This window comes from Bombus affinis, chromosome 17, assembly GCF_024516045.1.
Source record: "Bombus affinis isolate iyBomAffi1 chromosome 17, iyBomAffi1.2, whole genome shotgun sequence".
Classification (NCBI taxonomy): Eukaryota; Metazoa; Arthropoda; class Insecta; order Hymenoptera; family Apidae; genus Bombus; species Bombus affinis.
The window spans coordinates 157,385-171,688 of NC_066360.1; the positions used below are offsets into that span (position 1 = coordinate 157,385).

Genomic DNA, 14,304 nt, shown 5'->3' on the forward strand with positions numbered 1-14,304 from the left:
CGTGTAACTATGGAACCTTAGTTAGGCAAAGCCCATACATTGTATCTGGATAATTGGTACACAAGCTCCGCACTGTTTATCTTTTTATATAAAAATGGAACTAATGTTTGTGGAACAGTCAGGAAAAGGCGAAAGGGCACGCCAATTACCCAGAAAAAATTAAAAAGCGTATTGTCGATTATAGTCATTTGTTAGTTATCAGCACCATTCACTCAGAACGAAAAAATATGAAGTTGTACAAGAAATATTTTTTTCATTTAATAGATAAGTGTGTTGTAGAGGTGTGTGTGGCGTTGTGTTGTCGTCGATGATAGTAGTAGTTGCCGGCTGTAGATGTCGCTGCTGGGACACTGCTAATTATTCTTGTATTTTGATATGCGTGACAGAAAAATAGGATCACGGGCGCCGGGAATCGAACCCGGGTCCCGAACGTTCGAAACCTAGAGCGCTAACCACTTTTTTTTTTTAACTTTGTTTATTAATTCCAGGTTTTTTACATATTTTTTTTTTACATGATTTTTTTTTCCAGAATAAACGCTGAATTCTAATTGTAGGGTGGTACAGGCAAAAGTACCGATACGCGACGGTACGACGTAGCCATGCATTATTACATTTTTTTTCTTTTTTTTTTACGCCTATTATAGTTAGTTAAATTTAAGCCGCTGTTGCGCTGAGCTTATGTGCGATGTTTTAATTTATGTCCTGAAAGCCTGGACGCAAAAACAGGACAGTTCGCTAGCCTATTAGGGGAGGGATGGGAGGGGATGGACTGGGAGGGATGGGAGGGGATGGACTGGGAGGGCAGGAGAGGGGAGGGGTGTTCTGTGGGATTAGTATAGTATTCGTATATCTATTTACATATTTACATATTTACACTTTATTTGGTGAGCGTTGTCGTTCTGTGGCTCTTTATCTTGTTGCTTTTTGTTATGGGTTCCTTATCCACCAATATTTTTTTGTGTTTTTTCTGTGTTTGTCTTCTGTATCCTTTTGGGGGAGGGCCATGTTGTATCTCCACCTAGTGTCTGCAGTACGGCTATCTAGGTTTTCCTCATATTGAATAGATTTCATTCCTATTTTCCTTTGCATATGATAAATTATGGGTATGTTGTTTTGGTCTTGGAGATAGTTTCTTTCGTTTAGGTATAGAAAGGCTTCGGGGGGGGGGGGGGGATGTAGCCTGTTAACAGAGTGTTTTTGAAGTATGCGGCGTTTGGGTATAAGCAGCCGAAGATTAGGCTGTTTTCTTTGATCTTCGCTGCTTGCGAGAAGTGATTTCTCGTTAGTTTTAGGATGTGACAGTCGATGCGGTGGATGTTGGCTAAGTCGTATATTTTTTTGTTTTTTACGTATTTTCTGTATCCGCTGTGTTCAGATCTGTAAATGCTCAGGCAAGCTCTGATACATTTTCTTTCAAATATGCGAATTTTTTCCATTATTGACGCTGGTATGTTGTACCATATTGGACAGCCGTAGGTTATAATGGGTCTTATTAGCGATTGGTAGCACATGATTTTTACTTTGCTATCGAGAAGTCTGGAATAAAACAGCCTTTTTGTATTCCAAAAAGCTTTGCTGGCTTCGGAGAGTTGGATTTCGATGTGTTGCTTGTAATTTAGTTTTTCATCTATGTTTATTCCTAGGTATTTTACGCAATTTTTGTGTGGTATGAGGTTCTCTTCGTTTGCTTTTTCTTTTAGGCGGAATTTCCTGATTTGTTCCCTTTCTGCTGGGCCGATTTTGCTTGTCATGGGTCTGAATAGTATGGTTTCGCATTTGCTCGCGTTAATTTTTAGTTTCCATGTATGATAGTAATCGCTGATTTTGTTAAAGAGTTCTTGCAGTTCTGTTCTTATCGTTTTGGTTTTGCGGCCTGTTACGTAGATGATTAGGTCATCCGCGAAGGCTATGGAGCGTTTATGTGTGGATGTGTTGAGGTTAAAGAGGTTTAGTAAGTCGTTATTGTAGATGCTGAAGAGTAGCGGGGAATTTACTGTTCCTTGTTGCAGGCCGTTCTCTATGGAGAATTCTTTGCTTGACGTGTGCGAGCCGTCGGTCATTATGAACGTTTTGTTTGTTATCATGTCCCATACTATTTTGATTAGGTATTCGGGGAAGTTCTTTTTAATCATTTTATAAATGAGCCCTGGGATCCAGACGGTGTCGAAGGCTTTTTCGATGTCTATTAGGCAGGCGGCTACTCGTTGATTTGCGTTAAAGCGCTAACCACTTCGCTACCGTATCCGTTACTTAGTTAGTGTCGTGTAGCGGTATTTGTTGTGTAGTGCCGCTACAGTGTTTTAAACGCTTATTGTTTATATGAACTAAAAATTGACAAACAAATATCAATGGCAAAATTTCACTTTATGGAAATTTTAGAAGGAACAGAGCACAAAGAGGCCTCCAAGCGGCAGTTATCGTAGCCTGTGTCACGTAAAAAAAACTCTCGTGATGATATAAAACAAAAACTTTATTTCTCAAGAGTCCAAGATCCTTGAGTATCAATTACAATACTATTACAATGTTCAAGTATCGGCTTACAAGTCAGACTGATTTGGTCGTCAATATTCGGAGTTTATATACTAAGCGAGAACAATGGAAATGATGGTGGGGATATTATTCTTGGAAGTTCCTTATCAGGGTGGCGATGTGTCAACTGTCTGGGGGATATCTAGAGGTGGTCGCCTAAAGTGACGTCAGAGTAGAAGATTTTGGGGTTACACCTGCCATAGCGTGGGAGGAACCGCGCCGTATCCTACGACTGCATTGGCGAGAGTTTGGCTTCCGAAGCGATCGTAGAAGCCATGCTGAGGGGGCAAAAGGAGTACATCGCCGTCCGCTCCTACTGCGAACAAGTCATGTTCGCAAAGGAGAGCGCCGAGAGAGAAAAGGTGAGCGGACAACATCCATCGAGAGTGCCGTCACGCCGAGGAGGGCCTGGTCCCACCTTCGGATTTGAACGACGGCCCAGGTAGCGTGGCGTTAGGAGGAGTGGTCTCTCCTAATGACCCAATCAACCAAGGATGACTTCCGATTATACTATCAGGGAGAAGACGAAGGAATGCATTGGGGGCATAGCGGTAAGAGAAAGGAAGTTATGGTTATTGACATATGCAGACAATATTGTACTGATGGCGGATGTCGAAGAGGAGCTAAAAGAAATGCTAAAGAGATTCGAAAAATTTTTAAAGAAAACCGAATTGCAGCTGGTTCAAGGGCTTGGTACGAATGTTTCGTTGATTATATGAAAGAATTAGGATTTCGAAGAAGCGAGAGCGATTATTGTCTGTACATAAAGTAGTCCCGCAGGAAGGACTTGCTCATGTGAGTCTATGGGGGCTGGCAAACCCACGTTCTCGAAGCCAGGGAGGACCGTCGGGACAAGCGTCCCGCTTACGTCAGTCCTCTATGTACACCGCAGTGAAGGTCGCCGGGAGTGTAAGGCGTTTAAGTACGGTTACACTCTCTCTACGTGGGCTTGGGTAGTAGCGCACCCAAGATCCTCATGCCAAGGATGGGACCGTCGGGATAAGTTCCCGGGTACTTTGTACCTTGAGGCTCCCGCTTACGCGAGGCCCATCTGGAACTGCCGAACACGGTTAGCAGGTCGCTGGCCGGTAGTGACGTGGCCGTACATCCACACGATAGTCCAACCAATGACTAAGGTTGGTACTACGGGGGTCGAGTAAAAGCCCGGAGGGAGTAGCTACCCCTCAGCTCGGTCAATTATGGATTTGAACTCGTGGTGGCAGTGGTTGATGGTCAAGATGCTGGCAAAAGGTCCGATTTAAGGGGTACTTGGCTCCCCCGAATGATCTTCGGCGGGTGAGCAGCGTCCCACCTGCTCCGGAACCGTCCTGGTGAGTCGGAAGGGCTTAGAAAGCGCCCCGTTCTACCTGAGACGAGCGACAGCCCCTGCCAGGCTTAGCTAACCTAGGTAGCAAGGTACTAGGGCCTTGTGCGCTGGTTGGGCGTAATCCCAACTCCAATGGCCCTAGGGGTGCCCGGATATTGTATGGCGATAAATTTGCGCTCAGGAAAGCATCCGTTACCAAAGACGAGAATACTTGTACTTAAAGTACGAGAGCGATAATGTTATATATTTAGTTCTATTCGTACACAATTTATTGATATGCGGAAAAAATAAAAGAAAAATCTATGAGGTTAAAAACAAGTTGTCAAACTAATTTGCGATGAAAGACTTAGGTGAAGTAAAGACTTATTAGAAATTAACATTGAATATGATTATATGAAATGTGAAATGAAACTAGACCAAAGTAATTATATAAAGTCATTAGGGAGACAATATAATACTGAAAATAGTAAACTATATTGTACACCGATGGAACAAAACTTAAGTTTAGAACCCGCACAATCAGCCTCAGACGATGTGATATAGAAATCTCATATGAACTCTATTATATATTAGTACTAGAATAACATTGGACCATAACTATAGCGTAACAAAACAGTTACGACGAGATTCGTTATAAATAAGCATTAAGAATTCTAAAATACTTGTATTTGACTAGAGAATTAAAATTAACTTACAAAAGAAACTTAAATTCTAAAGTTATGGATTGTTTCGTTGATACTGACTGGGCTGGGGATAAAGTAGATAGAAAATCCACTACGGGATTCGCAATAAGATTATTCGGAAACGTAATAATACTTGAAATCGAGGAAGCAAAGTAGTGTGACAAAATCACCAACAGCCGCGAGTATGTAGCTTTATCAGAAGCAGTGAGCGAAGTTAAAATTGTAATAAAATTGTTGAAAGACTTCGAAATAATGATCGAGAGACCAATCAAAATTTACGAAAACAATTCTGGAGTCATTGCGATATGCAAATTTGGAAACCTGACAAAAAATTCTAAGTACGATGAAGTTCATTTGCATTTTGTAAATGAATGTTACGAAAGTAAAAAAATTGAGATTATAACACTATTTATATAGAGATATAACTATTTGTTATTGTATAACATTATTACCTATACTAGTACTATTTTTTAGGATCTTGAAGAATATGCAGGACCTATACAAATATTAGGAAACTACCCAGCAAAAGGATTTTGTATAAAGTATTCCAATGTGCAGAATATGGATGATTTTGTTAATTGGGCATTTTTGATAATAAACTATTTGCAAAATAATCAAATAGCACACAATATATATATTACGAGAGGGAAATCAAATATTAAAGAAAATAAAGAAGAGTACAGAGACGTGAGAATTTACATTTGGGCCAGAAAATCTAGTCAAGGTGCAAAAGATATTCATGCGTTTAATCTGGCAGCTTGCGAACTTTTTGGACACTTGTCAATAAAATGTGAGTAATTGTTAGTATATATATTCCTAATCATATTCTTACCAGTTTCCTAATATATTCATAAAAGATTGTTCACTCATATCATATTTTATACTTAGTAGCCACAATCTATAATTTTTTAAAAATGATACCTAAATTAATCTATAACTTATGTCGAGATGAAAATAAATTAACAAAATGGTATCCCGAATAAGAATACAGAACTTTTCGGAGATTTTAGATTACGATAGCAAATACGTTATTATTTTCTTCACGTACCTGTACCTGGCGCGAAGCCTTACCAAGTACGCTTTTCATAAGTACAAAGTTGAGGTACGCTCAAGCAACGCGCTATAGTTATTCAGTTGTGACCACAGCTACCTGTATGCGGATCCAGTTTCAGGATCTGCAACCACTACAGGAGACCGCTGTCGGAGGAGATGTGCTGCTCATACACTGATATTCCAAAGTTGTAAAAAATCCCAAAAACATGGTAGAAATTCATTTCCTATAGAAATTCTCTTGAAACATTCATGTGGCAATATTGAAATAAATCGATCGTAAATTATAATATACATAAAAGAAAAGACTGAATTGTAAAACTACCGAAAAGCTACTTCACCTCCGATTTTTCCTAAATACGTAATCGGCGGTCCCGCTTATTTTCCGAGATTTTTGCAAAAAATAATCGGTACAGTGAACTCATTCCATAGTTGTGTGCGCCCGTGGCAAAATTTTTTATTATTATTATAGTTGAGTCTATATTATCTTGAAAGACAGTACTAGATGGTACTGTTTCACACTTTTTGACGTTTACTCTTAATCTTCAGTTTCAAAGATACATTTGACTTTAATTGAAAAAAATCTCGAAGCTGTTTATTTATCGTAAATGGATCTCCGTGTCTGATAACCTGTGTACGCTATGGTAATCTTATTGGAATCACTGTTTAAAGAAAATAAATTAAATGATTATAAAATATAGGAAACAGGATTGGTAAATAAATCGCGTCCAGTGTGCCTTGATGTGAACGATCGTAATTTTAAATTCTATTCATCACTTGGTCGATGCAGGTATTACAAAATAATTTTTGTTATTATTCATGGTCTATATTATATTAATAAGATGACTCGGAAAACTGTTAGTTACGAGTCCATCTAAACATATCGTGCCGAATGTGTTTGTCAAAACAATCAAAAGACCGCCCGCACATAACTTGCCATTACTCCAACATATAATAGATATAAATGTATTTACAGCATGAACTGTGCTTATCTTATTGCGAAATTCTCACTATTTGTCTGACATAAGACTATTATTATGACAAAAATTGATAACATTTCTGTTTACGATTTTTCAAAAATTTTGTTAATATTAGGAAAAAGTGATACGGACCTATAATTAACTGGGTCCGATTCATCCTTATTCTTCTTCAAAAGCGGTTTTATTTTAGCCACTCACTAGACTTTTTGAAAACGAGCTAGGCTTAAACGGTTATTAAACAATATTTCTGATGTAATTCCCAATATACAAAGTGTTTCACCTAAAACAGGCCATGTAAATATTTTCTCGATCTCCGATAATATAAGAATTACTTTCACGAAATTCATGTGATTTCGAGAGATGAGCCAGATGTAGGAAACATTTTTTTTAATGTCGGAAAAGCGCTACAATCATTGTCCTGCGCTGTCATTTTCTTAGCTATTATATAACGCAAACAAAATAACGCATATGCAATACGTAATGTGTAAAGTACAATGTACCAAATTATTACAAAGAACATAAAAATTATGATATTAATGACATGTACTTCCACTATTACGCTTAATCATTTCGAATATTCGATGGTCCATATTACAAATTAATTTTTGAAATATTGTAGTATCGTAACATTATTATATGCCGCTTTTATATACGGTTCTTGATAGCGTTCCGACTAAGTTTTTTGAATTTAAATCTGGGCAGCGTAAAGACCACTTTATTTTCCAATTCTTTTGTCGAATGTTGAAAGATAACATTTTCTTTGTGACTTTCTTAAAGAATTGTAATCAAACAATCATCTACTAAGTCTACGTATTGTTTTGAATTCATTCTTGTAGAGGTCATACAAATTGGTGATTTTTTTTTTTTTTTTTTTAGAAATAATTGAATGCAATTCACACCATCAAACTTCCTTCACCGAAATTTAACCAAAGAATGTCAATAATGTTTAAATCTGCCTGGACTGACTAAATTAAATCTTTTTTCCATCAGAAAATGTGATATCTTTTCACTTCTCACGCTATGACATGTGATTTTGAACGAATTACATTCTTACTCTTTTATGCTCCTGCGCAAGAGGTGGTTTCAATGATCTTTTGATCTACTTTAATCTTCTATTTTGCCACAATGTTTTTGGGCACGTTGTGCGATCACCGAAAAGTCCAAAATTCTTGTCACTTCGCTAACTCTTTTATTCCCACTAATAATTTCTTTGAATATTCGTGAACAATTTTCTCTCGTTAATTTAGTATTGTCACCAGTATAGTGGTTTTTATCGTACTTCTTCGGCATTTCCAGGGAATTGTAAATAAATGCAGTAGATTTATTAATTTTTGTAGAGATCTCTCCGATAGTTAAGTCAACATCGTGATATGCTGCAATTTTTGCTTCTTCTTCTGATGTTAAGACTTTTGCTGGTAGTATTGTCGTTGTCACGTAGAAAACACAGGAAATCACAAAATCAACAGATCACCGGTGATCTCCTCGCGTCGTAGTTCGAACTTTTCGCAAGTAAAGTACAAAATTCAGACTTTAGATATGATAGTAAAATTTATTGTACGAATCCAACAGAGTAACGATTCAGAGTGTTATAATAAAAAGCTGTTGAGTACTGATTTGGGAGGGTTCTTGTACTATGGGGAGGGTTCTTGTACTAAAGGGAGGGTTCTTGTACTAAAAGGAGGGTTCTGTTACTATCTGGTTATTGTTTTAGTGGCTATGGCATGCAGGATGTTTTGTCCACCCTATTATTATTTCTGAGCCTGTGACACCGTCTAGGAGAAACTATTTCAAACATATATGTAACAAATATAATATTATAGGACTGATGATACTGACTCTCTTAAATGTTGTTAACTATCGCACAAATGCTGATACAGAAATAAATAAATGAGACCGTTCCATAATAAAGACATTCCAGTATTCGTAAGATTCTACACTTACAACTATTACAAATTTACAAAATAATTAATTTTATAAATCTATAATAAATTTTACAATTTACCTGTTCTTCCTAATTTGTTCCATATGTGTATCTCTCTACACATTTTCTTTCATAATATGACATTTGTAGTCTTTATTATTAAAATCGCGAAGCACGCGATAAAATGCTACACATCCTAATACCATAACATGAGTGATGGACTGCGTTTGAAATTTGTTGAGGTTATTCAGTATATAAAGAGAGAAAAACGCGTGGATGAAGTGTAAGATACAAAGTATATATTTGACTTAATAATGAAATACAGGAATACAATTTGAGCTGGTCCAGATCCGCACGCTAGCAATGTTACTTTATGACTGAAAACCCCGAAGCCAACGTCGCCTGTCTACAGTTTATGGTCTGCCTCCCTGCTATTCTTTTGTCTATGTGCTGTCGATGGCTTCAGCGCTTGAGAAAGCTAAAAAGACCAGATGTGGAGTTTTCCTAGAAGTGGTGACCACTTCAACAAAATTAAAGCACAATAAAATTAAAATTGAAAGTACATAATATATTAGTTGATAAAATTACAACGCTAAGTATTGAGACTCATTTTCTCGTCGAATGACCCTTAAATTTTTTGTAGACCATCTCAGATTACCAGTTTTCTCCTTTCACCGATTAGATTCTTAATTCTACCGACCCACTCGTTTGCCACGATTTATTTATATTGCTTTATCGGCACGACAGTTACATGTCCAAACTCCTTCGCCGAGAATTAATTGTCGTCGCCAATTAGCCGGTTCTGATGTTTTCCTTTTTCTTTTCTTTTCCTTTTTTTTCGCTTTCTTGCGACGATAACGGTTGAATACAGTTCGACAACGATTATCACCATCGATTCGTTAACGTCCGAATCGTGACACGCACTCGACAATAAAAATTAAATTTATTTTCAAAAGTGGATACGTTTGTATTCATTTTAATTAAATAAATATATGCAATAAAAGTTATTTATACCGCCACAATTGGAGCACACTGCGTTTGCGATAAGACTGCTTCTGAAGCAAGCAATCGTCAGATGCAACACTTGAATAATCACTTATTGGGAAATCGAAGCATCGCTGTCCATGGTATCGCTACCGATGCGTGTCTCTAGTCCTGATGTCTATGAGAAATTCTGCCCTGATATTCCTACTCGATGAACAATGCTGTAAATTCGTTTATAAATAGACATGTAATAACGAAAATTTGTTTCTTTACGTGAATGCTGTGGTATGATCTACTCTTCAATGTCAAAAAACATGATGTAATATTAGTTCTTAATTTACATAGTAAGTGAATGTAGTAGTCATTGTTAGTTATTATTGCACAGCGGTATATTTCACAAGTGGAAGAATAATTTACTGTTAGTTTGCTTGCTGAAAATTTGATTCACCATATTTATGGTTCTAATGTGCGTCAATAAACAGTCAGACAATAATCACTTACTTTACATTTTTCTTTGAAACGTAATCGTTCTGTAGATAATGATGAAACTTTTATACTAGTCTTTGAGAGAATGGTTGGATTATAACGTATGGTGACATCGATACATTTTATCCCCATTAGAAATAATAAAGATTTGTGGCTATCTACAAAAGTATTATTTAACACTTTTTATATTCAGTATGACGAAACAGCAAAATGTCTATATCATTAATTGCATAATTTATTGCATGAAATTTCATTAAAACTTCACAAACATGGTTGATATAAAGCGCCGTATTTGTTTATTTTTGACGCTTTTGTTATTAACGTGTAAATGGATGATTAGATATGTTTATTAATTGGAATCTCTTTGTAACTTTAAACCAGGATAAATAATTATCATTTTTCTTTATGTATGTTACAGCCAAAGAGGCATACGAGAACGTTACGGAGGAATATGTAACACGCGCTTTGCGAGAGGCAACGGAAGAAACTTTCTCTTCTGTTGCTGCTAAAATTAAAGCGTTAGTAGAATCTCAAATAAATGCAGCTGCAGTACAAAAACAGACAGTGTAATACTTTCCAAAACTATAACTAGGCAAAAGCACATAAATTGGGAAATGGAAAAAATAACGCGGAGCTAAAATAGCGTCCTCGGTAATATTATGCTTAAACCATTTTATATTTGCGAACTATATTCGGTTATCTTTAAATTAGCAAAGAGAAATTGTTTCCAAATCCAATTTTGCCGTTTGAGACATGCATACGCAAATACTTATGCATATACATGTATAATATACAGATATACATCCGTGATCTCTGGTATAGTAACATAACATTCCTATTGAGCGTAGCAACCGCGATTCGCACGGTGTCAATACAAACCATTCGTGTTCTGGTATAGGTAAATTAAAACAAAATTGATGTTAGAACTTTACTGTGTACATTTTTTCATTAGTATAAACAACTATTACTATAATATTATTGAGGAAAATATCAGGTTGGTATGATCACTAGTCCCTCCATGCAAAGTTGGTACGACTTCCAACAACGCTCTTTTGTTTTGGCGTCCGTCACGTGTTAATTATCTGAGTGTATCCGGTGTCTTCATATGGCTGTACATGATGGTGAAATACAGAACGTAAAAATTAAATCTGTGTGAATCAAAACCTATTTAATAACAAATAATATAATGAATTAAATAATGTGCTATAGATTATCAAAAACAATAATAAAATGCATGTTTATATTAACACGTTGAATGCCATGGTGATCACCAGTGACCGACACTCAACTTGGTCGTAGCGCCGTGGAGTAATTCACCAAAATAAGTAAAAATACATAATTTGAACAAATGTCAATAGTTATAAATAGTTTACTACCACCATCGTTACTACAATGGTATGATGAAATTAATGCAGTATAAAACATAGAAAAATAGCTTTATTTATATGTCGGGTTCACATTATGACTAGAGTTAGGGGCGTGAAACGAATCTTCATTTGGATTAGACATTATTGTTATGCAATAGAGATATTTACTAGTGCAAATATGATTATTACAGAATTTGACAAGTAACCGTGGTAATTCGATACTCGAGATGTTAATGACAATGATCTTAGGTTCAATAACGAATCCGCGGTCAACGGTATAACCAAATGCGCTTTCTTCCGAAGTCTAAGTTGTACTCCACTTGCTTGTCTACGGTACAAGTATTACTAAACCAACTCTTTGTTAAAACGTAGAATGTTCACCGAGCGTAAAAACGCTATGTAACTCGCTAATCGGACCTCACGAGAGAACGATTTTCCGCCGCGGTGATGCTGCAGTGGAAAACTATGATGGGGTATGTCTAAGGGCACAAGATCATCAGATTCGTCGAGGAAAACCATCGTTCGGAAAATGAGAAAAATGAGCGTTCCTGTTAATTAGTTAGTTTCTATGTTGGTCATTGAAGAAGGATGCTAACCGCCCTTGAGAGAAAGTTACTAGCGGGAAGCATTGTTCGTGAGAAAAATAATCTCCCTTATCTTCCCGTAGTTGGGACAAAGACCGTTTGTCTCTTTGAAGGACTTTAGTTAACTGAATCTTAGGATTTGTAACGGGTCCTCAGGCTAGTTGAACATGTACTGTGGGGATGCATCGACATCTGGTAATCATCTTACCCGAAGAATAGGGCCTGCGTGTGGTGAGCCACGGGACAGAAACCGTTGGAAAGTTTACTGTCGCGTGCCGCTACAACTATTTCTTTTAAGAAGAGCTATAGAATTACTCCATCCCTATGTTCAGGTAAAAATGTTCATCCGCGGCTACATTTGGCGACTGGTTGTCGCCTCGAGCCCAAGCTCATTATCACAAATCTCGTACAATTATAATCGAGTTAAATTAGGGGTTTAGGCGATGGATTAATTCTGTAACCTCTAGAGAAGTGAAAGGTTTAATAGGAGGAGACATTTGGGAGGGAGAGTGCAGATATTCTGTTATTTCCGGGACGATATTGGAGGAATGAGGTTTAAATACGTTGGATAGCTATTTAGCGAACAGGTTGGCTTTTTCTTTAGGGCTTCGTGCCCATCCGCCTTGCGGACAGCGAATTAGAGTGATTATTTGCGGGGGACGCGTAAGTTTCCTGGAAGCCTCCCATAGTAAGTAGTTGGAGACGGCAGTGGGGGACAAATTGTCGAGATATTTTTTAAAACAGTCATTTTTTTATTTTTTGATGATTTTGATTAACTTCCTGGTTGCGTTGTTTAATTTGCGTTTGTCGTCCGGTGTTCTATGGGTCTGCCATACTCTTCTTAGTCTTCCTTTTTCTCTGATTATTTTTAATATGTAATGGGGATATTCGTCTTTGCTGATAAAAGTCTTAGTAGGTGTGGAGGAGTGGATAGCGTTTATTATGCTCGTGTTTAAGTATTCTGTGACTGTTTCAATATCTTCCTTTGTTTTTAGCGAAATTGAGGCAGAGGTTGAGTGATTAAATACTTCTCTAAAGAGCTGCCAGTTGGTGTGTTGGTTATGAATGGAGCCATTAGGTGTATTCTCGATGATAGTTGAACTGACTGTTACTATCACGGGGGAATGATCAGAGGAGAGATCAGCCGAGGAATTGATTTGGACGTGTCTTGGCGAGATATTTTTGGTTATGAAGAAATCAAGGAGATCGGGTATTTTGTTTTTGTCGGTGGGCCAGTGTGTGGGTTCGTATGTGGTAAGGTAGTTGAGGTTGTTGGTTATTATGCTGTTGAGGAGGTTTTTGCCTCTTACTGTAACCAGTCTGCTACCCCATTGGGTGTGTTTAGCGTTATAGTCTCCTCCGGCTATATATCTGTTGCCCAGGGTGTCCAGGATGTGGTCGAAGTATTCTTTGGCGATGGAGTGTCTGGGAGGGCAGTATACAGCTGAGGTGGTGATTGTACCATGATAGTCTTCTATTGCTACGTTTGTTGCTTGGAGGTAGTCTTTCTGGAATGGTGGAAGTTCGTAGTGCTTGATGTTTGCTTTGATTATGATTCCGGTGCCGCCGTGGGCCTTTCCGCTGGGGTGTTGGGTATGGTAGAACTTGTATCCGTTTATGTTCAGGTAGTTTTTGTCGGTGAAGTGGGTTTCAGATATGAGCATTATGTCGATTAGCTGGTGTTTTAGGAAGAGTTCTAGCTCAAGTTTGCGTTGCGCTAGACCATTGGCGTTCCACAGAGCTATGCGTCTTGGTTTTATTTTGTGTCTGGGCGTATTAATTTTTCCATTATGATTGTTAATAGCGATAGCAAATTGTTTATTTGCTCTGATTGTTTCTCTATTAGCTTTTCAAGTCTAGAGACGTTGTCTGTATTAGGTGAGGTGGGGGCACTATTTTGGGGAGGATCCCTGTGGCTATTTGGTGTATTTTGAGTGCCTTGTACCGCTTGGGCACATGAGTTTGAGGGAGTGGTGAATTTGATAGAGCTGGGTGTTTGATTGGTTGGGGGGATTGGGATAACGGTGAATTTCGGCGAGCTGGGTGTTTGGTAATTTACCTCTTTTGTTCTAAGTTTGGGGTATTTGTTTGAGTACAGAGTTTTGTAGGCTGAGCAGCCTTTGTAGTTGGCAGGATGGTCACCTTGACAGTGGATGCACTTCGCTGGGGTTTCCGGTGATTTCCTGCACTGGTCGGTGGGGTGTGTACCTGCACATTTGACGCAGCGGAAGGTATGGTTACAGTATTTCTGCGTGTGCCCGTATCTTTGGCACCTTTTGCATTGGACTATCTCCTTTTTGATTTGCGGTGGTTCGAATTTAACGATGGCGTTCATTAGGCGACTGATGTTGTAGATTTCCTTGTTGTTGGGTTTCTGTTTTAAATCGATGAAA

The 14,304-nt window shown here is 37.8% G+C and overlaps 1 protein-coding gene across 9 annotated transcripts in view; it reads left to right on the forward strand.

The window, feature by feature from the left end:
- The window catches only part of LOC126926082 (GDP-D-glucose phosphorylase 1-like), an 88,888-nt gene that overhangs the window by 33,204 nt on the left and 41,380 nt on the right, over positions 1-14,304 (forward strand). For 7 of the 9 annotated variants that reach the window (XM_050742200.1, XM_050742199.1, XM_050742203.1 and 4 more), the window contains 2 exons: positions 5,014-5,329; positions 10,379-11,107. The exons of 1 other annotated variant lie outside the window; for it this stretch is intronic. In XM_050742200.1, coding sequence (XP_050598157.1) covers positions 5,014-5,329; positions 10,379-10,530 — 468 coding nt within the window. In that variant the 3' untranslated portion in view covers positions 10,531-11,107. Of the gene's footprint in view, positions 1-5,013; positions 5,330-10,378; positions 11,108-14,304 lie in introns of those variants that run through there. One more of the 9 variants, XM_050742204.1, reaches the window with a different exon arrangement.